The 25,478-nt window shown below is 42.2% G+C and overlaps 1 protein-coding gene across 3 annotated transcripts in view; it reads right to left on the bottom strand.

The window, feature by feature from the left end:
* LOC306978994 (CASK interacting protein 2) overlaps positions 1-25,478 on the bottom strand; it is a 68,482-nt gene that overhangs the window by 18,648 nt on the left and 24,356 nt on the right. For all 3 annotated transcript variants that reach the window (XM_079577750.1, XM_079577751.1, XM_079577752.1), the window contains exons 3-9: positions 24,577-24,628; positions 20,074-20,171; positions 15,163-15,308; positions 13,296-13,391; positions 2,906-3,039; positions 350-458; positions 72-180 (exon numbers count right to left, since the gene is read on the bottom strand). In XM_079577750.1, coding sequence (XP_079433876.1) covers positions 72-180; positions 350-458; positions 2,906-3,039; positions 13,296-13,391; positions 15,163-15,308; positions 20,074-20,171; positions 24,577-24,628 — 744 coding nt within the window. The remainder of the gene's footprint in view (positions 1-71; positions 181-349; positions 459-2,905; positions 3,040-13,295; positions 13,392-15,162; positions 15,309-20,073; positions 20,172-24,576; positions 24,629-25,478) is intronic.

The following is a 25,478-nucleotide window of genomic DNA, read 5'->3' as shown; positions in this document are numbered from 1 at the left end:
CAACTATAAATGCTGTTTTTTGCTGTTGTCATAAATTACAAAAGCTTTGCATGTAAATTGAAAATCCTGACCTCTGAGCAGCTGTTTGATTTCCCGACTGGCCGTGGAGGTAGTGAACTGGTTGACGATGTCCAGGGCAGTCTGGTTGTAAGTGTTGCGCATGTTGACGTTGATGCCCGCCTACGCAGAAAAACACACAGAGAATTGAACGGAGACGTCACCGTGTTTATTATTGTGGTCTTACAATAGTGTGCCAGGGTTATTTTAAATGGTTATTTATACATTTTGGAAGATCTTCAAACTTTTCAAAAAGCCCCTTCATCCTAAGCATAACATCAACCCAACTTACATCAAGCAGCAGCCGCACCACCTCTGTTTTCCCATAGAGGGCGGCTTCGTGCAGTGATGTTCCCGCTTTAGTGGCTTTGTTGATGTCGATTCCAGCTTTGAGCAGTAACCTAAAGGAATTAAAAAAGTAAAATAAATCAAATCATAAACAATATGTGACGCCGCGGGCACAGAGATCCAGCCAACGAACCATCTGCAACATGTCATTAACCCCCCCACTCCTCCGCGCCCACGGCGCTCCCCTCATCTGACGCACAGCAGAATGTTGTTGTTGAAGCCTACACTCCCTATCAACATGTAAACTTTAGATCGGGAGAAGTAAACACCACAGAGGACCTGCTGGAAGGAATTAACACAAGTATGTGCAAGATACTTTTCTGCAAGGTTTGTTTACGCTTTGCCCTGACACATATCAGCAAATACAACAAACTAGAGCAAATTTGACAATTTTCTGTACATAGATATAGAGTTATAAGAGTTGCAAGGATGTCAACAAATGCTTAAGAGATATGATGCTGATTTGTTATTTTTACCCCATATGCAACCTGTGGCTGATCTTTTCATGGCAGTGGAAACAACACAGATCTGATATTTTCAAATGTGCTTCTAAATCTGACGTGTGCAATATTTTGCAATGCAGCTGTTAAAGTGCGCAGGAGCAGGAAGGAAAACAACACATTCTCTTGTTGTAATGAAACCTGTTCTGGATTCCACAGCAGTACGCTTCCACTGCCTCACACAATAGGTTGAGGTGCTTTATTTTGTCATAACACAACACTGTACAACAAGATGTGTCCTCTGCATTTGACCCATCCTTCGACGCCGCTGGGACAACCCGTAAAGAAGTAGTGGGTGGTGGCAGTACCGCGCCCGGGACCCCTCTCCAGATGTCGAGCCAGGCCAGTATCATGTCAGTATCTGAATGGAGGATTAACCTATTGTACATGTTTTAGTCTATCCCTTTTTAAAGCGATAGTCTGTAAGATTGCAAAAACAGGATGTAACTGTCTGGTCTTTGTTAGATTCACAAAAGCGTTTAACTTTGGCAGATTTGCTGCACACAGGAGATCACATTTTATTAGAAACATTAACATTTCAACCTGGATAGACTCAAACAGACAAAAGCAGCGATGAGGAAGATTTATTGACATGTATATTAGTTTTGGCGATCAGACCCGGCGGAAACATCGATGTATGAAAGTCAGTGTGGATGAACAGCTTGTAGTTAGGGATGTTTCCCCCGGAGCCTGGACACTGGTGGTGGTATGGAAGACCCGTGAAGATGCAGCAGGTAGAAGACGTGGACAGAAGAGGCGGAGGCGGGGCGGAGGCGGGTCGCAGCACAGCTGGGAAGTGAACGAACCATTATTGCTGGGGCTTAAAAGCAGGACCGAGGGTGATGATTGGCTGCTACAGAGGTGCAGCTCTTATGCTGATGGCTGAGGTGGAGGTGTGGAAGAGATCATTGACTGGAGGTGATGCTGAAATTAGTCTCCCAGGTTGAATTAACGCCTAAGCTTCATTAGTATTTCAAAAAAAAACTATAATATATCCCCCAAAAGTCTGCAGTCTGAATATAAGACTTGTCTACCTTGTGAAACTTCACATAGTAGAGATAAGTCCCACTTGCCAACTCAGAGAAAGCTCAGAAGAGAGACATTACTCCTCACGTAAGGTCTTTACGATACTGACTCCTACAGTATTAAACTGAAGTACAACTTACAAAGCTGGTGCCGATGGGCCACAGCCCACTAAAAGAAGTCAATATTCTGCCTGCAGCAGATACTGTACATCAACACATCGGACCTCATTAGAGACTGGTTAAAACTAGGCCAGATTTTGCATTTATGCTGCTTTACAAACAGCAAATAAACCAAAATATCTTTACATTAGCGATTCTGAATCAATCAACACTTTTTTACATAAACCCAGGGACTCCAAATTCTCGCTGCTTCTTAAATTGTGTGCTCTTTGAAGAGACGTAAATCCCTTAGCGAGAGACGGCAGCGAGATTCTGCTGAGTAAACGCTGCATAAATTTGTGCGTTGTGTCCCCATTCCATTTGTGTCGAAACCTCAATATCGGTGGGGTCAAATTCAAGGGTTTCAAAAAATGGGAAGGAGAGCAAGGCAATATGAAAGTAGCAGCTAATGCGAGAATCCCGTGCATGTGTGAAGTGTCACCATTCTTTCGATCTGATTGGGATTTATCTTTTCATTTTGCATAGATGGGTCTCATTAGGAGTCTGTCTGAGAGGCTGGGTGGAGTGACTTGCGTAATCACTTACAGGGCTGTTGAAAAATGCTGGTTAAGGACGAGACCGCACCAGAAATGTGAAGTGTGTGCAAATACACAAATACCGCTGCAATATTTAGCAAGCAGACGATTGCAGCTGAAAATAATGCTGACAGAGTGAAGGCTGATCGCTTTTGAGATGGTAAATTATTCAATGCTTCACTGTCAACAATCCAGGCCATTTTTTGTGCCAAACAGAATAAGACTTACCCCCCACACGCCGAGAAATCCGCAGGAATGGAAAGACGAGCGCGTTACTCACTTGATGACATCCTTGTGTCCGTTGCGGGCGGCCAGGTGGAGGGGCGTGGTGGTGGGAGGTTCCGAACTTTCGTGGCCGCCCTCGCATTCGAGCAGGTTCGTCACCATGTTACTGCTGAGCAACAGCTGCGCCAACTGCAGGAAGAAAAAGACGGGATCGTGTAGCGATAGGCAAAAATCAGGGGAATAACACCGTGGCTGATATATATGGACAAGACGGTAAAGAGAGACTGGGCTGGTCAAGGTGTTGAATTGGCCTGTGAGCACCCTAGGGTGAATGATGACAGTGGTTAACAATTCTATGCACACTCTGAGCCAGAGATGGGGACTCGGACTTAAGTCGCTATTTTTAGAGACTTGAGATTCGACTCGGACTCGTCCCCTAAACACTTGAGACTTGACTCGGACTTGTGCCCTAAAGACTCGAGACTTGACTCGGACTCGTGAACATTACGAGTCCCTCATGGACTTATTACAAACGCTGTTTTGATGCTTGATCTTGGCTTTTTTTTTTTTCGTCGGCCGCTCTCTCTGTCTCTGTCACACCGGAGCTGCCAGAGACGCTGGAGCATGTGCGCTGCTCATTGACTCCTTTGCCCATGCCCCCCTCCCTCTGTGTGCACGCTGCCCTCGTGGGTTTGCTGATATCGTGAGCGTGCCATTCGGACTGTACTTTTAGCGACCTATCACATCAACAGTTTCTCCTGTTATTAATGAAAAGCCCAACGGAGAAAGCCTTCATTGGGCTTAATACTAGCGGACTGTAAGCCCCAGGCGCGAGTGAAGGAAAAAGGCGGAGTTAAGAGGAGTTTGGGCTGCAGCATAAGTTGTAACCTAAACTAAAGTTACTACTCAGAAAAGTGATTAGTGATCAAATCGTAACAATTACAAGGCTACCCCATTTATTTAGGGAATATTTTGTCAGACAAAGACCAAAAGCTGGCAGTGGATATAGCAGAGTCCTGTCATGTAGCTCCAGGCTGAAGATACAGGAGCCTCATGTCAACTGTCTGTAAACCTGCGTCTTCAAGGTAAGACTGGAAGTGTTATTATATGACCATAGTGGATGGTGTATCAGTTTTTACTGTATGATACAGGGCACTTCAGTATCCTGCTGAGGCTAATACTGCAAACATGTTTGGTACAGAGTACAGCTGTGATAACTTATATTGATGTTACTTTTACAAAACTGAACTAAGAAAAGTAGTGGAAAAAAACTTACCATTGCATTGGGATTGACTGTGACTGAAATAGTGTGATGTTGAATATTTGTGTGTGGAAGCCCTGGGCTTGTATTTGTATGATAGTTATTTATAATTTGCAGGTGTTTTTTTATTTTAAAATTGTTTTACTGTGCCGTGATTTGAATGAGTGTAAAACATATAGAAACCATGGGACTTGGACTTGACTTGGACTTGTGGTCAGAGACTTGGACTTGACTTGGACTTGTGATCAGAGACTTGGACTTGACTTGGACTTGTGATCAGAGACTTGGACTTGATTTGGACTTGCGGGGTCACAGACTCGGACTTGACTTGGACTTGTGGATCAGGGACTTATGTGCATCTCTGCTCTGAGCGCAGAAATGCTCATAACAGGTTTGGTGATTGACGATGGACTTTAAAGGGCTACTAACCCCTCCTTCCAGAGCCTCAGTATCAGAGCCTCAGATTTGAAAATCTCAACAGAAAGGGGGCGTTGCCTGGAGGACTAAGGGGCACGCGGGAGGGGTGAGGGGTGGGAGGGGCTTGAGGCTTCTGACTTCGACGCTGCACCTGCAGCGCTCCTCGTAAACAAAGTCCGAGCATGGGAGCATGGAGTTCCAGCGAGCTAACTTATTTAGCAACTTGTTCCACTGGGACAGCTCGACAGCTCTCTCTACACAGGGGGGGCATCGTGGCAGACAGCGACCTTGTACCTGAGGCGCTGGGTCATTTATTCCTCTGTCATTTACAAAGCTAGCAGCTTAGCATTGAGCTCGATCGACGTTAGCATCGCAGCTAAGGGACGTAACTGTCCTGGCTGCTTCAGAATTTACCGATCTATTTTAGATGTAGACTTTTGCTGTGGTCTACGTGAACATGGGAGATGTATCTCAGTGTCCTCAGCAGAGTGTGTGATATAGAGACGTGGCTATTTGTGTTACAAAGATTTTTATTATTTTTCTTACAGCAAAGTGCACAAAACATATCAAATAAATAAATGTAGGCCTGTATTATTGAGCAGGAACGCTGTCTTTTTTAAATTGATTTTTGGTTTGCCATTGAAGATGTGAGACAGAATCATTCAGGTCATGTTTCTCTAAAGGCTTGACTGTAACATTGTGAACCCAAAGAGCCAGTTAGCCCTAAGTAAATAGCCTGAAGTAATTTCTATTACTAAATTTAGTGAACTAAAAGGTTTAACCAACGTTAACACATACACTAAACTACCACTGAATGATGACACTGTAGAGTAAAGGCTATAATGAAGTATTTAGATGTATGCTGTTTTAGTTGAATATTGAAATATTAATGAAAATTATAGATCTTGTTTTGTACCAGTACTTGATTCTGCACTTCTGGCTCTTACAACAGTGCAATTTCCAAATTATAGCACAATTTCTTTGGTAAAACTTACTACAAACTTACAGCTCACATTTCACTTGAGGTTGAGCTGCATGTGCCACTCACTTGGCCTACATAGTGTGCAATAAACAAATTGAACAGACAAAGTTGACTGGTTATGTTATACAATACCAACTGTAATAAATATACATGCAGTAAGTTTTCAGCTTCTAGAAACATAAAGTGGTGCTGCATATACCTTCCTGTGACATATCTGACAGAACATATACAGGCTTCATTTTTTTTTTACTGCCCACAATTAAATCTTGCATGAAACATTGATTTTAATCTATTACGTTGTCCAATGGGCACAGAATGGTTCAGGCACAGGTCCTTTGTGTGCTCCTGATATGGGAGAGGATCCTCGACCACACTTTCAAACAGCAGGGCCATTAGTTGGTCAAAGTAGACTGTAAACAAAGCACAAAACATTTGTCCTTGTAAAAGCATTGGTTGTGTTGTTTTTAATGTGACATACCTGAGGTAGCTCTGGTCTTCATGGCTCTCACTGTGTAGTCTCCACGCTTGAATTTTGGATACACTATGACGATTTGCCTTTTTTAATCATAATTCAAGGCACCAACCTGCACCCTAAAATTTCACAAATAAACATTAATATGCAGTATCTATTTTCTAAACATTTCAAAGTGATAAAATAACTAGTGAATATTTGTTGAACCTTTAGGAATCATTACCTGGCCAGCATTCCTTTGAATAAGAGGCCCAGACTATTGTGAGAATCAGACTATGGATTCCTCAATATTTGAAGTGTGGTATTGTGGGCTTATTTTAGCTTAATCTTTCAAAAAACGTGGTGTTAACAAAAGAGTAAGAGTCTCTCGCATGCTGCTGTGCCTACAAAGAATTATAAAGAATTACAAAGAATAATAAATTGATATGTGAAGTGTAAATACATCAATATAAATTAGATATTAGGAGGAGTAGTTGTAATTACACATACTTGATTTTGGCCACACTCTTGCATCATCCCCAACCAAAGGCCTGTGAAGACAGCGAGGGAACAGGGGGTTTTCCGTGGACATTCTGAATGTAGTTGCCCAGATGTCCACTCAGCCACAGCCTTTGATGGTGACCAGTAGAGATGATTCATATAGATGGTTCACAATGCTTTTCTTCCACCTCGTCATTTCCTCCGTTCACCTTTTCTGGCCCAGCGCATCATTTTTTTCCAATCTCTGGGACACAAAACACAAACCCCTCCTTCTCCATGCGCACGCTGTTTCCAACCTCATTGCTCTAATAAGACAAAAAAATAAGAATATGAGTTCTATCATAATGCACAGTTATCCAAAGTTACATATTTATGTTTGTATTGTAATGTTTTACCTGGACTAGCTGGATGTCAATGACTTTGTTACTCGTTAGATTCATCATGGTGTAACTGCCATACTTGGCTGAATGTCCTACATGAATGCAAGTTATACATTAGCTGACTTTTAATACTTCAAATAAATGTTTATTAAATGTATTTACCAGGTGAATCTGCCCGCATGTCCCCGCCCAGTGTAACAGAGCCGCTTTCAAGAGCCTCCCTGATGAGGTCCTCCTGCTCCAGCTTCCACTGCCAGTTGACCGTAGGGATGAGGAGCTTTGCCTGATGCCTATAGAAGCACTGCTCTGACAGTCCCTGAATATTGAAGGCCCCCAAGAACTATAAAATTAAAACATCTGTTATCATCGGATAATATATGGAAAAATAAAATGTTTTTGTAGTACCTTTGAAATCTGGCTAAAGGATGAGCCGGTGAACAGCACAGCAGCACAGAGCTGTAGGTTTCCAGCTGGGATGTTGTTCACCATGGGCTGACTGGACCACTGACTGGAGAACTCACAGCGAGGACACTGTTGAGTGACCCAGACAGGACATCGCCTAAACAGCTCCAGCAGTTGGTCCTCAAGAACAATATGTTCTTTGTCCTTGTGTGGAGGGACTTCAGCAGGAATGCTATATAAAATAAAGGATATTTCATCCCTCAAAAAACCAGGACGCTGTATATATTTTTTCAATTAAAACTCTAGATTTCCTTTGTACCTTGAACAGTTCACAGTGCTGGCACTGTCGTCGATGTGGAAGCTGGGGTCAGACGCTGACACCTCACACCTTCTCCTTTTTAAAGATGTAGAGGCTGCTCTGGGACTGTCAGGGAGAGGGATTTCCATCAGGTCCTCAGTCCCACAACCGACGCTTGTGTAAGCGGTCCGGGCTTGAGTAGCTGTACAAAACACAAACAAAAAAAACACGTTTAAAATGGCAGTAATTACACAACTTGTGTCTAACTACAGTATATAAAAAAACAAAAGTGTAGACTGTTTTATACATAAAATGACAGTGCTGTATAAAGGATAAATAGATTTCACCTTTGCGTCGCCTGCTCGGCTTCACATTGGCCTGGACACTTGCATGCCTTGTAATGACTGGATCAGTCTGGACATTTCTCTCTGCTCACTTTTGGCTGAAAACATAACAATAAATAATATTTATAAAGTGCACACACAAGTGACATGCAAACACATTGTTTGTATTGATGATTTATAGGAATACAACCTAGGATATACTTCAGAATATGCCACCCTATAGCAGATCAACCAAATATTTGTATCAGGTTAATTCTGGCTACAGTCGGCTACTAAAAACTTCCAAATGGTTTGGCATTTTGAAAAGCTGCGTCCAAATAGGTGTAAACTTTGGTTCACTTCAGAAAACTTGTCAACATGAACATAATTATCAGAATTTATCCTACTTTGTGAACCTGTTCAACAACAATGGCAATAACAACTATACTGATTCTGAAACCACGTAAGAACAGCTCACATCTGTGAGCGCCCAATGACCACACGGTCCACCTGGAGTGGTCAGCCCTCTCCTCACTGACCACACGGTCCACCTGGAGTGGTCAGCCCTCTCCTCACTGACCACACGGTCCACCTGGAGTGGTCAGCCCTCTCCTCACTGACCGCATTCGAGCATCAAACGGGAGCAGAGCGCGCACGGAGCCGGTCAGTTTAGCCTCAGACACACAGTACGTTCTAGCTATACGTTAGCTTTACAGGCTAGCTATACGTTAGCTTTACAGGCTAGCTTGTAGCTACTGTCAAAAGCTACAGTCATGTCAAACTTCGATTAGTTTGGTGCTCAGACTCGTGCACATTTGCGCACAGTGTTGGCGTAACTTTGCAGACGGATGCATTAGCAGGCTGCCCCGGGCAGCGAGTAGACGCGCTTATAACCGGTGGCTGCTGTTCCTCAGCCACAGTGAGCGAGTGCGGGACACGTCGCCTGGAGCTGAGGCTGCAGTGTCTATTTACACGCCATATTTTTTCAACAGATCTACACGACTCATGTGATTGGTGTTATCAGAGGCCAAAACGGCGAATTTGTTTGAGACACTACAATAACGATCTATTCTGACGTGCACATAAAAATTCTATATACTGTACATGACTCAATCTGTGAGCAAAGTAGCTACTACTGACAGAAATGACCGGGACAGAGTGAACCAAGTGCCTCTTTTTACAGCAGCTACAATCAATGCAATTACTACCAAATCCAAAATGGGTAAATCATTATTTTTCTCACTCACCTCACATTGTTGGCGGGGCAGGAGTGTCTGTGGGGACGGCCTCGCTCTTCAAACGGAGAAGACTAGCATAGCCCAGTTCAACCTCGGTGAAGTTGGCGAAGGAATCAGCACGTAAAATGGTCTTTGCAAACTCCAGCCCCACTACGCTACACTTCCTCCCCATCCTAACACAGTACAATTCACAACTAACAATTAAATTATACACGATAGACCACTAAAAGCAATACTAACAAACGCCCTAAGCTAAACTGAGCTAACTAATCTAACAATAAAAGCAACTAGTGACTAAAACTACAATATTCAACAACTAACACAACTAAAACTATACACTTATTTATAATAAAAAAGCTATCCTAATAAAATCTACCTAAATGCTATGACAACTAATCGCAAACCTGACAATCGATGAAAATATTCTCTCGTTATTCCAACTCCAACTCGCTACGGGGGCGTGAGCGAGACTGAGCCGCTTTTATACCCCAGAGCGGCAGGGCCCGTGACATCATCTCTCGCCTCCTGACATCATCTCTCTCCCCTCCGCTAATTGGGTGCCGAATTCAAAAAATCAAATGCAGTACCGACAGTTCGCTGCAGATGGCGCCACACGGACGGTTTGGGACACAAAGACAGGATTTCAACAAATTTGCACTAAATTGTTAAAATAGTGACATATACACGTAGACAACACTATAAGATACCCATTTATACAACTTAGCTAGAAAAAAAAGTTGATTTGGGGGTTAGTTGTTCTTTAAAAATGCGGAGAGCAGAAATACAGATCAGAGTGCTTCAGCACCTTGCGGCTTATAGGCACATTGAGTTGCCTTGTATACAAAATGCGCGGTATAAATAAACATGCCTTGCCATGCCTACAATGGTGCGGCTAATTTGTAGATTTTTATGGTTGGGGGCCGCAGGATGCCCTCCCGCGCTGGTATGTGGCTTCAGGTGCAAAATAAATGTGTTCACTGAAGCGAAGCCAGCTCAGAGCAGCTGAAGAGGAGTCGTTATAAACTTTTACGTTCTTAACACACTTTTCTAAAAGTAAATGTATCTGTAGGCATCGTTCTCTTGAAATTTTTGTCCAGTATTTCCAGCGCTGATGGCGCTTCAAATGCGGAACAGTGTGGACAGCTGCGGCTTAAAGACCAGTGCGGCCTATGCACAAAAGATGTTTTTTTTAATAAATTATTCTATGTAAGCTCTTTTTTTTTTCATTCAAGTAACATAAATGCTTAATTATTAAATATTTCAACTGGACTTTATTTTGATTAGTTTTTTGTATCAACTAAAACCTTTCAATAGGGGGAAAATAAATAATAAATACTACTTATAGTGCTGTGCTTAAGACAATACCTCAGATGTTTGAGAGTTAACACCTTTTTCCCCTTAGACTAAAGGGGGGTTGCCTCAAAGGGAGGTATGCCATCTAATCTGGCAACACCCAACTGTCACATGTGTGGCCTATTGGGTCATCACCTACAGCTGTGTATATAAGACCAGTGCTTAGTCTCAAAGACCTAACTGAGGATGACAGTTGGATGACTGTTGAAAGGTTTTAGTTGATACAACAACTAATCAAAATAAAGTCCAGTTGAAATATTTAATTTTTTAAAGCATTTATGAATTATGTTGTTGCGGCTTATGTTCAGGTGCACTCACTAGTCTGGGAATTACGCCACTAAATAATACTGCACAAATGGAAGAGTGAAATACTATCCCAGTTGTGATTAAGACGAGGGCACATTTGAACATGGTCAAAAACTCAAAAAAAGTCAATTTTGCATTTGTCTCCTTTAACATCGTTTCTAAATCCCATGGCATAAACTTTTTTTTTTTATATATTTCTATTTAGAACAACTAACAAACCCTCTGCAGATGATTTTCAATGTCTTAACCACTCTTGCCAATCCAGTTATTTACAATTCCGAATGGCCTTAGCGTTATTGCTGTTGTCAAACATGAACTTATGCCAAGACAGTCTGCCCTCAGCTAAAGTAAGCCTATTGCAGCCAGAGGAAGATCTGCTTTGAGGGCTTTGGACACGCACTGCGGTGGAGCTAAAGAGCTTGTCTGACTCTGCCTCATGTGCGCTTAAGGCCAGCTGTTTTCCCAGGCTGCTAAATGTTCACTGTCATGATCTGCCCTGGTGCATTTCCAGCGTTGAAACACACTGGCTGGGATTAGGTACTTACTCATTTCAACGACGTATCAAGAGCTGCGAATCAGTTATTATACACTAAATTAAGCTTAAGGAAATGTGATGCTGATGTTTGTATTGTGGATAACGGTTCATCCCAACAGATGTAATGCATTTTTGGAATAGATTCTTTAAATTTTATGAGAGAGAGAGAGAGTCGAACCTTGGATCCAGGAGGAACAATGCGGTTTTCGTCGTGGCACACTGGACCAGCTCTATACCCTCCGTCGGGTGCTTGAGGGTTCATGGGAGTTCGCCCAACCAGTCCACATGTGTTTTGTGGACTTGGAGAAAGCGTTCGACCGCGTCCCTCGTGGTGCCCTGTGGGGGGTGCTCCGGGAGTATGGGGTCCGGGGCCCTCTGTTAAGGGCTGTCCGTTCCCTGTATGAGCAGCAGGAGCCTGGTTCGCATTGCCGGCAGTAAGTCAGACCTGTTCCCGGTGCGTGTTGGTCTCCTCAGGGCTGCCCTTTGTCACCGGTTCTGTTCATTACTTTTATGGACAGAATTTCTAGGCGCAGCCAGGGGCCGGAGGATGTCCGGTTTGGGAGCCTCAGGATCTCATCTCTGCTGTTTGCAGATGATGTTGTTCTGATGGCTTCAACGAACCAGGACCTTCAGCTGCCCTGGGGCGGTTTGTAGCTGAGTGTGTAGCGGCCGGGATGAGGATCAGCACCTCCAAATCTGAGGCCATGGTTCTCCTTCCCCTCTACAGGTCGGTGGGGAGTCCTTACCTCAAGTGGAGGAGTTCAAGTATCTCGGGGTCTTGTTCTGAGTGAGGGACGGATGGAGCGTGAGATGGACAGACGGATCGGTGCGGCGTCAGCAGTGATGCGGTCGCTGTATCGGTCTGTCGTGGTGAAGAGGGAGCTGAGTCGGGGCAAAGCTCTCGATTTACCGATCGATCTACGTTCCCGCCCTCACCTATGGTCATGAGATTTGGGTCATGACCGAAAGGACAAGATCGCGAATACAAGCGGCCGTAATGAGTTTCCTTCACAGGGTGGCTGGGTGCACCCTTCGAGATCGGGTGAGGAGCTCAGTTACCCGAGAGGAGTTCGGAGTAGAGTCGCTGCTCCTTCACGTTGAAAGGAGCCAGCTGAGGTGACTCGGGCATCTGTTCCGGCTGCCTCCTGGTCGCCTCCCGCGGGAGGTGTTCCAGGCATGTCCTAGTGGGACAAGGCCTCGTGGAAGGCCCAGGACACTGTGGTGGGACTATGTCTCCGAGCTGGCCTGGTGTGGCCTCGGGGTCCCCCCAGAACAGCTGGAGGAGGTGTGTGTGGATCGGGAAGTTTGGGCATCTCTGCTGAGACTGCTGCCCCCGCGACCCGGCCCCGGATAAAGAGGAAGCAAATGGATGGATGGAAGTTGAAATGTATGGTTTTATTTTGTTGATAATGATAAATTAGGATTATGAATAATTTTTTTCATTTTGGATGTTTAGTTTTTTAATAAACTGTAACAAGCAGCTAAATAATGAGCTATAACAAGCAAAAATTTTAATTTCACGTTGTTTGTAGCCGTTCAAAGCTCAATAAAACAGGTAAGAATTAGATATAAATGTTTTTATTTTAATTTAAAATAAACATTGTTAAGTCCAAGCCTGTCAAGTTTGGAGTCTGTAGGAGTTACTAAAGTTGAGATGTTGTAACGAGTGGAATTAAAACCTCATTTGGAGAAAATGGGCACTAAATTATAAATAAACATCTGCGCATGCACGTGTATATTTCACCCATGTTCCAGAAAGGAAATATTTGGATTACAGCATGATCTTGGTTGCCTTTTGTGTTCCGCTTCTTATCCAAGACAGCAACTAATGACCCTAATTAGACAACAAGCTGAAAAAATACTAATCCATTCGGAGAGGTTTCACTTGTAATGGTCACATGATTAGGCCCACATTTACAAAGCAAGATTGCACTCTCTTGTCAAACTCAATGTTTTTTTTCTTTCATAAAATATCTGACGGTTTTCTTTTACATGTACCTTTAGTCTTCCAAATTCACAAGCCAAATCCAGGGGCGTCTTCTTGGCTTTGTTCCTCATACATGGGTTGGACTGGTGCTGCAGCAACATCTCCGACTGCCAGAAGAAAGAGAAAGTCAGCTGTAAGCGATACCTGCCGTGTCGGGTCTCACTGTTAAGTCTTTGAACACCGAAGAGTAACAGGAGAGCTCTAGAGTGGCCGGTATTCCGACTCGCAGCTATTATCCTGGCAAAAGGTGAGCGCTATCGGTTATATGAGCAGGTAGGTGCAATTCCAATGGAGAGAGACGAGGTGAGAAGACAGGAATGTTTGTCTCTTTGTAGACAATACAAGGGGACACACAAAAGGTGTGCATTTCACTGCTACACTGCACTAGCCTTCACTCTCGGCACATATGAACTCAGGTCAAATGATGGTGTAGACTAGGGATGCACCGATACCACTTTTTACCACTTAGATTTAAGTATCTGCCGATATCAAATACCGATACGAGTACAAGGCATTTTCTTCAACATATTTACTTTTTTGCAGCAGATTGGTTTGTAATTAGTTAATCTACTCATTTACATTTCGTTAAGTAAAGTAGACTACACTTTGAAGAGAAGTCATATCAAAATTGTATGATGCCATTTTTTTTTCATTTAATATCATTTTTTATTTTTATTGCACTGCACAACAGCTCATGTCCAAAAGCTTCTCAATGCTTGTGCTTTATTCATTTATGTATTATTATTTTAACAATAGTATTGAGATGGTTACTTATTACTGCAGCGAAAGGGTCTCTTTTCGCCTTTACTTCAGCTCCGTGTGTTTATAGCAACTTATCCAGTAGCTACAGCATTGTGCATTGCTGCAGCTCACTTTCGCTCAATATAAACATGCAGTATGTCTTTTATTTTGGATTTTCTAAGTACGTTTTAGTTGCTGGGTTAGTTTTAAAGATGAATAAACCCCTGGGCATAAAACGGAGTAAGAATCGCCAAAACTGATAGCCGCGAGTTAGCGGCTAGCTTAGCAACATTAGCTTGTATCTCGTAAACACTGCTAACGACATTTAGCTCTGGTTTAATCCAGCACAGACTCTGATTTAGGGAGTGTCGTCTGTAATAAAGTCAGCTCTATGTGGAATATTGCATTTTCACTGAAGAATTCTCCAGTTTGTTGCTCTTTTCTCTCCTCAGCGTAGAGCTGCGTCCTGTAGGAGCGCCGGCCACACGTCAAGTGGTATAGGTTTCTGGTATCGGGACCTCATGAATGAGTGTAAGTACAAGCATGTTGTAGCGGCATAGGTGCATCCCTAGTATAGCCAATATTCAAAATTCTGAGCTTGGTGTTGGTCAAGGACGAATCCAATCACTTCCAAATAATGATGATCAGGGAAAACATTTGGCCATTTTTTGTTTGGAGATTCCATTCCAAAACTGTGTCTTGTATCGGCCCCTGCTACAACTCACATTAAAACATTGACGGGTCGACCAGACAGTCCTGTGGCAGTAACCGGTTTGGACTTTGGGAGAGTGAAATTGAGTTTTTGCTGTGTGAAATTATGCTGCGGTGGAAAGCTTCTCCTCTACATCAGCACTGGAGGATTTGAGTCCGAACAGCTTGTCTCTTCCCACCTCTTTCACTCTGTGCTGCAATGTTCAATAAATAAATAAAACAGATTCAAATCATTTAAAGGGCCAGTACCGCGTTTTACGTTGTACTACACAGATATACAAGATTACAGCGCCTCAATAAAGCATTCCATATGTCCTATATAATGCAGGAAAGAACTAAAAAACTAAACCAATACACAACTATAGTACATAGTGCGGCGGCGGTTCCTGCGCCTGAAGGGGGTGGTCTCTTGTTGACGGTACTCACCACCTCGTAGTGTCCATATTGCGCAGACAGGTGTAAGGGGATCTGTCCGTCGAGTGAAGGGGAGTTGACTGAAGCACCTGAACGCAGCAGCAGGAGGACGGAGTCGGCTTTGCCCTGCCACGCGGCGTAATGGAGTGGACGCATGCCTGCGGAGAAGATGCGATGAGGAGTGAAAGACTGACGAGTGAAAGACTGCAAGTTGAATGGAATCAGAGACAAAATCAGGAAGAAGCACTTGGGTTTCAACAAGAGCTGCTCGAGGTCAAAACCACAGAGTTATAGCAGGTTTTATACTTAATAAGGGAGAGACAGTATTTTGTTATTTGCAAAGAATATTGTGCAAAGATTGTATTGTATATCGGCCTCATCCTCTTTCACCACCACAACAGCACCATATCCTTCATCGTGCTCAGGCTTATACTTATCAACGTCTTTCCTTCTGCCGAGGTTTCAAAAATTGCTCCTTGTACCTTTTCCCTTGTGTCTTTTAAAATCTCTTTATAAATAAGATATCCTTCCTTTTGCTACCGGCATGCATTAACCACTTTTTTAACCAACTGGCATTAATCTTGCCCTCATAATCAGAAGGAGGTTACATTAGGGCGCAGACAAAAAGCAAAGGCAAATCCCATTTTTGATGACGATGCTTCATTATGAATTTGTTATAAATAAGGAGCACCAGTTGTTCTCAATCTACCTCCCGGAAGCGTTAGCACAATGTGGCCTGAGGGGTGCAGAAAAGCCAGACAAAAACACCTAAAATGACAGACTTCCGGCATTTTCTCTTTGACGGGCTGTCACTTTTAATTACACCACAGCGGCAGTTCATTCGAGGGCGCTGAAATACTGTCTTTGTACAAATGTAAAAAATAATTGGCATAAAACAAAACGCAGGACTGCAAATTCCAAACAACACATATTTAGTTTTAATATTTTCAAATAAGGATAACAGAAGTAAGGCTGCTCCACACCACAGCTGCAAGTAGTACCCAAATAAATCCACTCGTAAGATATTTACTTATTTTATTTATTTGACCTTTATTTAACCTCTTAACCCTCACTTGAACCCAGTACATTTTGGCTTTACCCAAATCTGAAAGCTTCTTGAAAGCAGCGTTAAAATAGCAACGTAAACAAGGATGAAAAACGTGACAAAAAATGTGACACGAAAAGTGGCAAAAGAGCAAAAACGTGACACGAAAAGCAACAGTGACACAATAAAAAAAAAGCCACAAAAACACGACTAAAGAGCAATGAAAAAGCAACAAAAAACATGACAAAAATGTAATCAAAAACTGAGGTAAACACGACAAAAATGTTTTAAAAAAAGCAACGAAAGAAAAGAAAAAAAAAAATGAAAGAACAAAAAAATGTGAAAAAGCAGCGACAAAAAAACTTTTGTAGGTCTTAGCTTTCAAATGAGGTATTACACTGGCCTATAGTCTGTACGCTTTCAGGGTGTATTCAGACCTGCACTGTTTTGGTCCACATTTTTTTATGCAGGTGTGAATACAAGAAACAAATCCTGGTGCGGATCAAAGAACCGGAGCGAGACCCACTTTTTCAGGTGGTCTCGGTCGCTTCCAAACAGACTCTGGTCCAGTTCGCTTCAGGCGTGAATACAAACCACTGTTGATCCGAAACAACTGCAGGATACATGCGCCTTTTTGGGCTTAACAAGCCACCATAGCAAGGCACCGTGGGAAAAGTTATCCCTTTGCTGCTGCTAACGCTAATACTGGATGGATGCTTCAAACAATGAGCCGTGGACAGACCTGGAGCAACGAGGAGACACTGACTCCTGGATATTTGGGCAGATACGCACTAACCCAACTGCTAGAAAAGACACACAAAAATGTGTTTCTGTTCAGCGAGAAAATGAAGGAGAGGGGCTTTGAGCGGTTTCCTGAACAGCTGCGGCGTCAAAGTGGAAAAAACTTTGCCAAACTTAAATGAAAGTACGAGACGCATTAAAAAAGAGGAGGAACAAGACCAACAGTTTGTCCCGTGGACATAATAGAAACAAACAGCTCAGCAGACGATCCTTCATCCGTACAAAACACCTCCTCCTCCAGCTGCTCCGGTGAAGCTGAGGTTAATGGTCAGTGGTTTAGTCTCTTACATTTCTTTTATTATCATAGTAAGCGTCAAATATTATTTTTTATTTCATTTCTTGTGGTCCTTGCTGTCCAATGGGAGCATCGATCGTCACACATGTGTATGTGTTTACAAAATATAGTTCTCTTGCAAAAAGTACAGTCTGAATACGAACTGCACCAAACGAAAAAAAAAAAAAGTCCGCTTCTGATCCAGAACAAACAAGCAGAGCAAAGAACTTTTCTGGTCTGAACACCCTAAGATTTGGGTAAAACTGAACTGGAGAAAGTGCACTCGGTCAAAGGGGGAGGTAAGAAGATTAAAAATCTCTTTTTCCCTGACCAGAGGTGAACCTATTGTACATGTTTTTAAGCAGACACGAGGAAACCATTGCAAACCTTCTTGCGTGCTAACCACTGCACCTACCTATCATTCACACAAAAAAACAGCCATGGGTAAAGATTCAAAGATTACTTAAACATGCGAGTGGCTCAAAACACAGTTCTAGGTACAGTATGTTTTTGACAAGACAACACACCTTTTTGATAACAACACTGTAACATGGTAAGAAGTCCATTTTGTGTAATACCCACTTAAATATTACCTGTAGAGCAGGGGTGGCCAACTAGTCAGAGACCAAGAGCTGAAATTTTCAACCTTGATCCTGTGAAGAGCCACAAAGGCACCGACCATTAGCGAGATCCCGGGGCGGTACTTTATTGTGATTAAATAGAATGTGACCGTTTTATTTAATCACAATAAACTATAATTTTATGCCTGGCCTTTTTCTGTTTTTTGAATAATTGTGTTAGATTGAATGGTTTTACTCCTCAACAAGATTGAAATACATGTATATTAACTGAAATGTTGTGCTTTCTGCTCTGACTGAGACAGAATTAGATTATTATTATTATTATTTGATTTAATGCTGGGGTGTGTTTGTATGGGGGGCCCTGCCCACTGAGCCCCCTTATCTGATCTGCCCCTGGCCTGTGGCTCACTGCCTGCAGCTTCGTCCTGACTGGACTGTGCAGAGAACGCACTCTAGGCTGCACAAAGTTCATGAACTTTAACCAGGAGCCTCTGGAGGATCTGAGAGTCTGTTTTAAGTTGCATCTGTTACAGTTATAGCACGTGTGAAAGAAAAGTCATGACTTTGTGTATTTCCGCGTTACGATGTCGCGCTTCGCATCATAAGCTTCAAAAGAGCTCCGCTTTTTTCCATTTCCTAATTTTGATCTTTTTCTGTGAATATGTGGCCAAATTACATCAAATAAAGAGTAGCTGATCAGAAACCTGAAAAGCACAGAAGCTAATCCTAGTGCCACGATCTGCCTGTTGTTTAACCTACATCCCGCTGTGAGTGAGGCTGCACGGGCTCCTTTTACACGCCGCCTCGAAAACAAGGGAGATACAGACTCTCATTCATGTAGAGATGGAAACAGGGTCTGTAGGACGATGGTTGGATTTTTGGTCAAAGACTGTTACAGTTTATGGGAAATATTTACCAATTATTTTGCAAAGAGCCGCATTGTATTAAACATATCCAATCATGCAAAGAGCCGCACTCTGATTGGCCAAGAGCCGCATGCGGTTCGAGAGCCGCGGGTTGGCCACCCCTGCTGTAGAGGCTCTCCAAGATCTAAAAACATGAATAAAGACTAAGAAACATATTATTACTTTGATGCCTTAATTTAGTCTTTAGAGTGGAAGAAAAGTGCACAGACTTTGTGAGACAGAGCTATGCATAATAAATTGCCATGTGCTTTGGGGTTTCCTCGCTGACAACCTGGATCGATAGGAATCAAACGACATGATATTCTTGGCCGTTGGCTTGACCCTGGAGAGTGGTCAGGATTTACCACCGCCCCCCCAGTAACCCCCCCCCCCCTCCTCAGGCGTCCTCCTTGTTAGACAGCCGCACTTTTGACTTCAGCAGAAATCCATCGTCCTTCCTTTGGCTTTGAAAATGAGGATTTCTGCCCGACGCCGCTGCCACTGGTACTTCAAAAGCCTGTCAAATTTATTCATACGTGCCGCATCCCATTTGATGCTCAGTGCGACACAAGAAAGAAGAAAAAATCTGCTCGGGCCGTGCTTGACATCAGAGTGAATTTCTACTGGGTCAACGATTACTCAAAATCACTCTTTTCATTTTATGTGCACTTTTTGGAGTTGATGAAATGTCAAGCAAACATATGCAACAACATTGAATTCTAATTTAATCATTGCACTGCTTGAAGATGTTAAAACCTCTAGCAACATACTCTTTGATGGACAGTAAAATCAATTTGTGATGTATCTATTGGGCCATGCTGTACCATCGGTGTAGCCTGGCCAGCCAGAATACACGCTTATCCTTTTATTTACAGAAGACAAACAGAAAGAAAAAGTTGAAGCCGGACACTCAAGCTTTTTGTTGCTGGCCATCAGTGAAGTACAACCATAACCTTGGTTCTTAGGCGCCTTTTGTTTTGACTTGCTTATCAAAAAGACACAACCGAGGCTACATGTTCGTGTGGAGGCGTCACCGACCTTGAATGGTCAGACCAGCACAAAGCCTCCGGGTCATCCAGACTCAAACACTCTACAACTGCTCTGAGTGGTTGAAGGATGGGTCAAAAGGATGGGTCATGAAATATTAGACGAAAAGATTTAATAAGATAAAACTGGGTATCCAAAATAGACCTAAACTGGATTCAAATATTGTGTCAGAAGTGGATGTAAAGCATGTCTAAACCAGGAAAGGAAAGGAAAGCACCTAAGTTAAGAGATAAAAAGCCTGGATGGCAGATTCCTTGTCATGCTGTTTACCATTGATGTCTTTGATGTCCACCGTGGCCTGCGCCTCCAGCAGCAGCGACAGCAGCTCGGTGGTTCCTGTCAGAGCGGCGTGGTGCAGCGCTGAGAAGCTGAGGGACAGAGAATATCAATCAGGGTGAGGACTTTACAGCAGCTGGGCCTCGGGAAACCGAAGACTGAAGCAAAAGCAGGAGCCCATTACGGATGCCAGACAAGATGCAGTTGTGCTCAAAGGTTTACACACCCTGGCAGAATGTTAGATTTTAGAAGTACCAAATATGACCCTGATCAAAAGTTTATGATCAAGAGGAATGGGCTGCTTTACCATTAGATTATATACAGAACCTTCTTCACTCACTTTGAGCACAACTGTAAACTGTATGTTCAATGCAATATTGTTCATGTACCAAACTAAGACAAGGATCACATGCATTTCAGGGCATGTTTGTAGAGAACTAAACTACAGGGTTAGCAGGACACGTACAAGTTGTTTGCGGAGGACATGAGTTTGCCAAAGTAAGCATGAAAAATGGGATCATTTAAGTGCAGTTTTTGTTGGATAGTAATCAATACCTCAAAAAGCAAATAACCACACTAAAACATTTTTTCGGGTTTATAAACAAAGAAAGAGTGAATGAAGTTATTCCAACCTCTCCAAACACATTTCTAACACACCGAATCTTAACTTTACACAACTTTCAGTGCACAGAGTGGAGCTTTACCGTGCTAGCAACAGCTAATTCACAATGGATGGCAATGCTTCATATGGGGCACTGCAGAACAATTCAGTAAATATTAGTACCCTACACCGCAATCATTATTTATTCTCTCCGTACTGGCAGCCCAGGGGCAGAAGTGAAGCTGCCGCTCTCCCTCTACCACCAACCATTCACTCACACACTACATTCACACAGGCAGTGAGGCACACTACGTTCTTTTGCAATCAATTTGAAGTACAATCAAACATAAATTTGTTTAGCTAAAATGCAAATGATCACAAAGAAAGATGGGAGCAAATGCAAATAAATGTAAAGGCAATAAATAATGGGTCCAAAAATGTATTGTTTATCAGTCATTTATTGAACGATTAGTCGATATAGTAATTAGTGTGACAGTCCCAAGTACAGGGCCTTTAAAATGTTTTCTTTTTTCCGATGCTAGGCACAAAATAGCCATATGAAAAGCATGGCGTAAACTTGATTATAGAAAGCAAGTTTCTAACATCAGTTTCCATACTTTTGTTGAAACTACCACAATTATAATCTGTAGAAAAAGGTGAAGTACTTGGTTATTGTACCCAACAGAAGATATATTTGGACTGCCACAGTTTGAAGAAACATACTGTTGCTGGTCGGGAAAAACAGTTTTTCTGGACAAGCTTTCACTGCTACCAGCTGATCTCCATTCACAAGTTTATACACCCCATGTGGTAGGCATCTGGGTAGGTTTAAATCATAAAAAGGTTTGTCCCAGGTGTCGACTTTACAACATGAGTAAAGCCAGATGTAGGAAACCAAAAGCCTGGGAGGCAAATCTGTCAACTTTATGAGGAGCTGGAGCTTTGGGTTTACAGGTAGCTCTGTGGTTTAGAATGGAAATAACTCATTTTGTTGAATCATAGTCACCCTTAGCAATTACAACAGTAGTATAGATTTGTATTTTTTTTCTAAGATTGATACATGTAAGGCCATACCGCCTTTGCTCTGCCCAATCCTATCAGACCTGGGAGGCTAAGCAGAAATGGGCCTGGCTGGTACTTGGATGGGAGTGGCTGGTGGTGGTCGGAGGGGCCGATGGCACTGACTCGCTTCCGTCAGTCTACTCCAGGGCAGCTGTGGCTACAACAGTAGCTTACCACCACCAAGTATGGTGTGAATGAATAATGACCTGAAACTTTGAAATAGAAGCTTGTAAAGCACAATACAAGTGTATGGCATTATTATTATCATTATGTCAAATTAATAGTCACCTGATTATGACACAGCACTTGAGTCAACTTTGGTAGTTGTAAAACTTGATATATGTTGACTTTATAAACTACAGTTCTGTGTGATATAACCACAGCCCTATGAGATTATCAGAAAAACTAACTAAAACTAATTTAGTAGTTGGTGACCATTATATAAAGCTGGGCAGCATAATTTAATCGGAATCATACTTTGAATGGTTGCAATAATTAAATTGCATAGACAGCAGTAGCAGTAGAATACACTGAAAAAACAGATACATATATAATAATAATAATAATAATAATAATAATAATAATAATAATAATAATAATAATAATAATAATAATAATAATAATAATAATAATAATACGTTAGTCTTACAGTATATAATAACCTTTTTTCAAATGTTCAAAGTTGTGCATTATTCATTCACACCACAGGCCACATCTGCCCTGGGGTAGACTGGAGTGAGGCTGCCAATCTGCACCATCTCTGACCACCCACTCACACACTACATGACCAGGATGTGTGAGAGTGTTTGTGAGTGTGGGACAATGGATGAAAATTAGCCCATGGCTACAATGCGGCGTGTTTACATGCATGAGTGCATGTGTTCATTAACATGCACTGTCCTGGCCAAATAAACAAACAAAAAACTAAAAATTAGAAGAATACATTCCCCCAGGCCTCCTGGTGTTTCCCGGCAGTCTCCCATCCAAGTACCAACCAGGCTCTACCCTGTGTGGACTCTCAAAGGTTAATGCTCCTGGACAAATCTGCAGTATGAAATGTATCTTGCTTTAAAACCAAGAATCGGTAATCAAATTGTTTTCAGCAAAATAAGTCTGAATAATTACAAAGTGCAATTTTCAGTTCTGCCTGAAATTGTTCCCTTTTTGGATCATGTGTGCTCTAAATCAAACGTTTCCAAATGAGCAAACATTCGTGCAAAAACAGTTTTGGGATGTGTGTTGAGGGTTTTGAAGATAAACTCCTGTCTTTAAAGTGGACATATCATGCAAAATCCACTTTTTAAACTTAAAACCTTGTTATAACATTGTTGTATCCGTGTCAAAGACAACCTTGGATTAGTTTCATCACATCAGTTTTCATTAATCCTCGGACAAAGCTGTTTCATTTAGCCGTTTCTTCCTCGACAGTGTCAGCGCCCCGTTCTGTACTTCCTGGGTACAATTGCATCATTGGTAAAACTCTAAACTGTGCTCCACATGTTTAAAGCCCATAATCCAACATTATATGGGCTCTGAGTGGTTCTGCTCAAAGCGTGTTGATCAAGCTATGCTGTCTCAGTTCTCTTTCATTGTTACTATTCAATTCTTATATACATCATTTCAAATAAGAAAATGTAAAATACCATTTTATCATGATATTTTACATCATAAGACAGTAAATCATGTTTTTAAGTCTATTGTGCAGGGTATGTGTGCTGTCAGTCTGGTGGCTGTGAGACATGTTAGTAAAGCTTGTCTGTCTTGTGCTGCCTCCTCCTGTGTGAGTTCGCTGCTCGGCCCCAGGTCCCAGTAAAACACTCAGTCTGCGTGAGTGAGTGTGGGGCATGGGAGGTGCTGACAGGCCTGTGTTCAGCTCACCTCTGCACTGCTCTCATATATCACACAAACCCCCCCATACACACACAAATGTACACAGACCCGCCCCACTCCCCAAAGACCACAGCAGTCACTTCACAGCCCCCTATTGTGTTCAGCCGCCCACAGCAGAGCGGCCCGGGGCATGTGCGCACAGGCACAAGATCTGTTCTACATCGCCGCCATGGTCTATGTCAGTGAGTCTCAAACTGTGGCAACTTGATTTAGACTGATCTTCATTTACGTTATTGTTGACAACTTTACATCCAGTTTACATTTTAGGATCATTTTAGGCTTGCTTTAAGGCTAGACACTACATCTATTTAGATACCACTTTGAAACTTTTGCTATAGATAACTGATATTACGCAGGTTTTTTTGTCATTATTTGTTTTCATATAAAAATATGATGCTTTGTGCAATAAAATGGCCAGATTTGCGTATATCTATCCATCTGAATAATGGATAGAACCAGATTTTGTTGACAAATTCGTTACAAAGTTTAGTTTTAGAATAAGCCAAAAGTTTTAGCAGGAATTCAATATATAAAAAATCCCTCGGAAAATAACCTTCAAAATATTGTTAAGTCCAAGACTGGAAAGTTTGGAGTTTGCAAGAGCTACTAAAGTGAATCTTCTGTAGTCCCAGTTCATTTTCCAGAACCTAAATACTATTCTAAATTTCAACAAGCCTCTCAATGAGTCACAAAATTTACTGGACAAATGATAACAGTTTTATTTACTTTACAATTTTCTGCAATTTTTAGTAAGAACGGGATAATAACTAAGTAAGGCGCCGTCTAACATGAGTCACTGAATTAAAGAAACAACACAAGGCGGATATTCCAATCCGACATGTCAATCACGACCATGAGTGTTAGGTTTTGTTCTTCTGACTCATTTTTTTGAGCGTACACTTTGGGCTAGTATGTACAAGTTTGCCCCCACTGGCTCGCCTTACCCGTCTGCATCCTGGTAGTTGACGTTGAGCCTCTTGGTGGAGCCCAGCAACTCTGAAAGACACACAGAAAAGTAGAAAACCTTAAGTATTTTGAGAATATTTACTGGTGATGAATGCAGAAAAAAACTTGGGACAATGATCCGGAGCCCTGTACATAAACATAGCTCACATTTACAAAGAAACTACCCCTGCTCAAGTATGATGCCATTGTTTTTGCTGTGATAAAGAGAACGTTTCCACCTCATTTACTTATCACGGACCTTCCAGGATTAACAACGACAAGCGCGTCTGGAAAAACAAACGCAACAAGACCCGACACGAGTTCTTTTTTTTTTTTTGAGTCAGCTGTGAGCACACAAAGGCTTGTGCAATGTCCGTGAATGAACACTGACAGCCATTCACATGTTGGACTTGTACTTGTATAGAAAGAAGGGGAAAAATGGGAAAGTGGAAAATCTGTCATCTGCCCGATTCCCTTTCGAAAACAGGAATGCCTTTGACTTGAGTTTGAACAGACTTAAAAACAGACTACAGATATAGAGCAGGTGGGGAAAATAAAGATCGAGATCCCAGTTGAAGGATGTGTCAAATGCGGAAGACAAATTCCCCCAACACATAGCTTACAAACCTTATGTTGAGATTAGATTTGGTGTTGCTTGTACTTAGCGTTCTACGTGATTTTGCAAGCTGGTTCGCTAAAAAAGTCAACTATTTAGGTCTTGAATCCTCAAACTGAATGAGAAACCAAGTATTAATATTGCAGAAATGTTTATTGAAAAGCAGAAAGGGTAAGTAGTTATGTCTTGAATAATAAAATGCCAGCAAAAGTAGCTTGCACTAACTACTCTGAAGTCTCACAGCACTTATAATGATGGACAAAAGCGAAACTATCCCAGAGTGAG

The sequence above is a fragment of the Gobius niger genome (genome assembly GCF_951799975.1).
Source record: "Gobius niger genome assembly, chromosome: 19".
Taxonomy (NCBI): domain Eukaryota; kingdom Metazoa; phylum Chordata; class Actinopteri; order Gobiiformes; family Gobiidae; genus Gobius; species Gobius niger.
The sequence above is the reverse complement of the archived record's forward strand: the minus strand, read 5'-3'. Positions and strand labels throughout refer to the sequence as shown.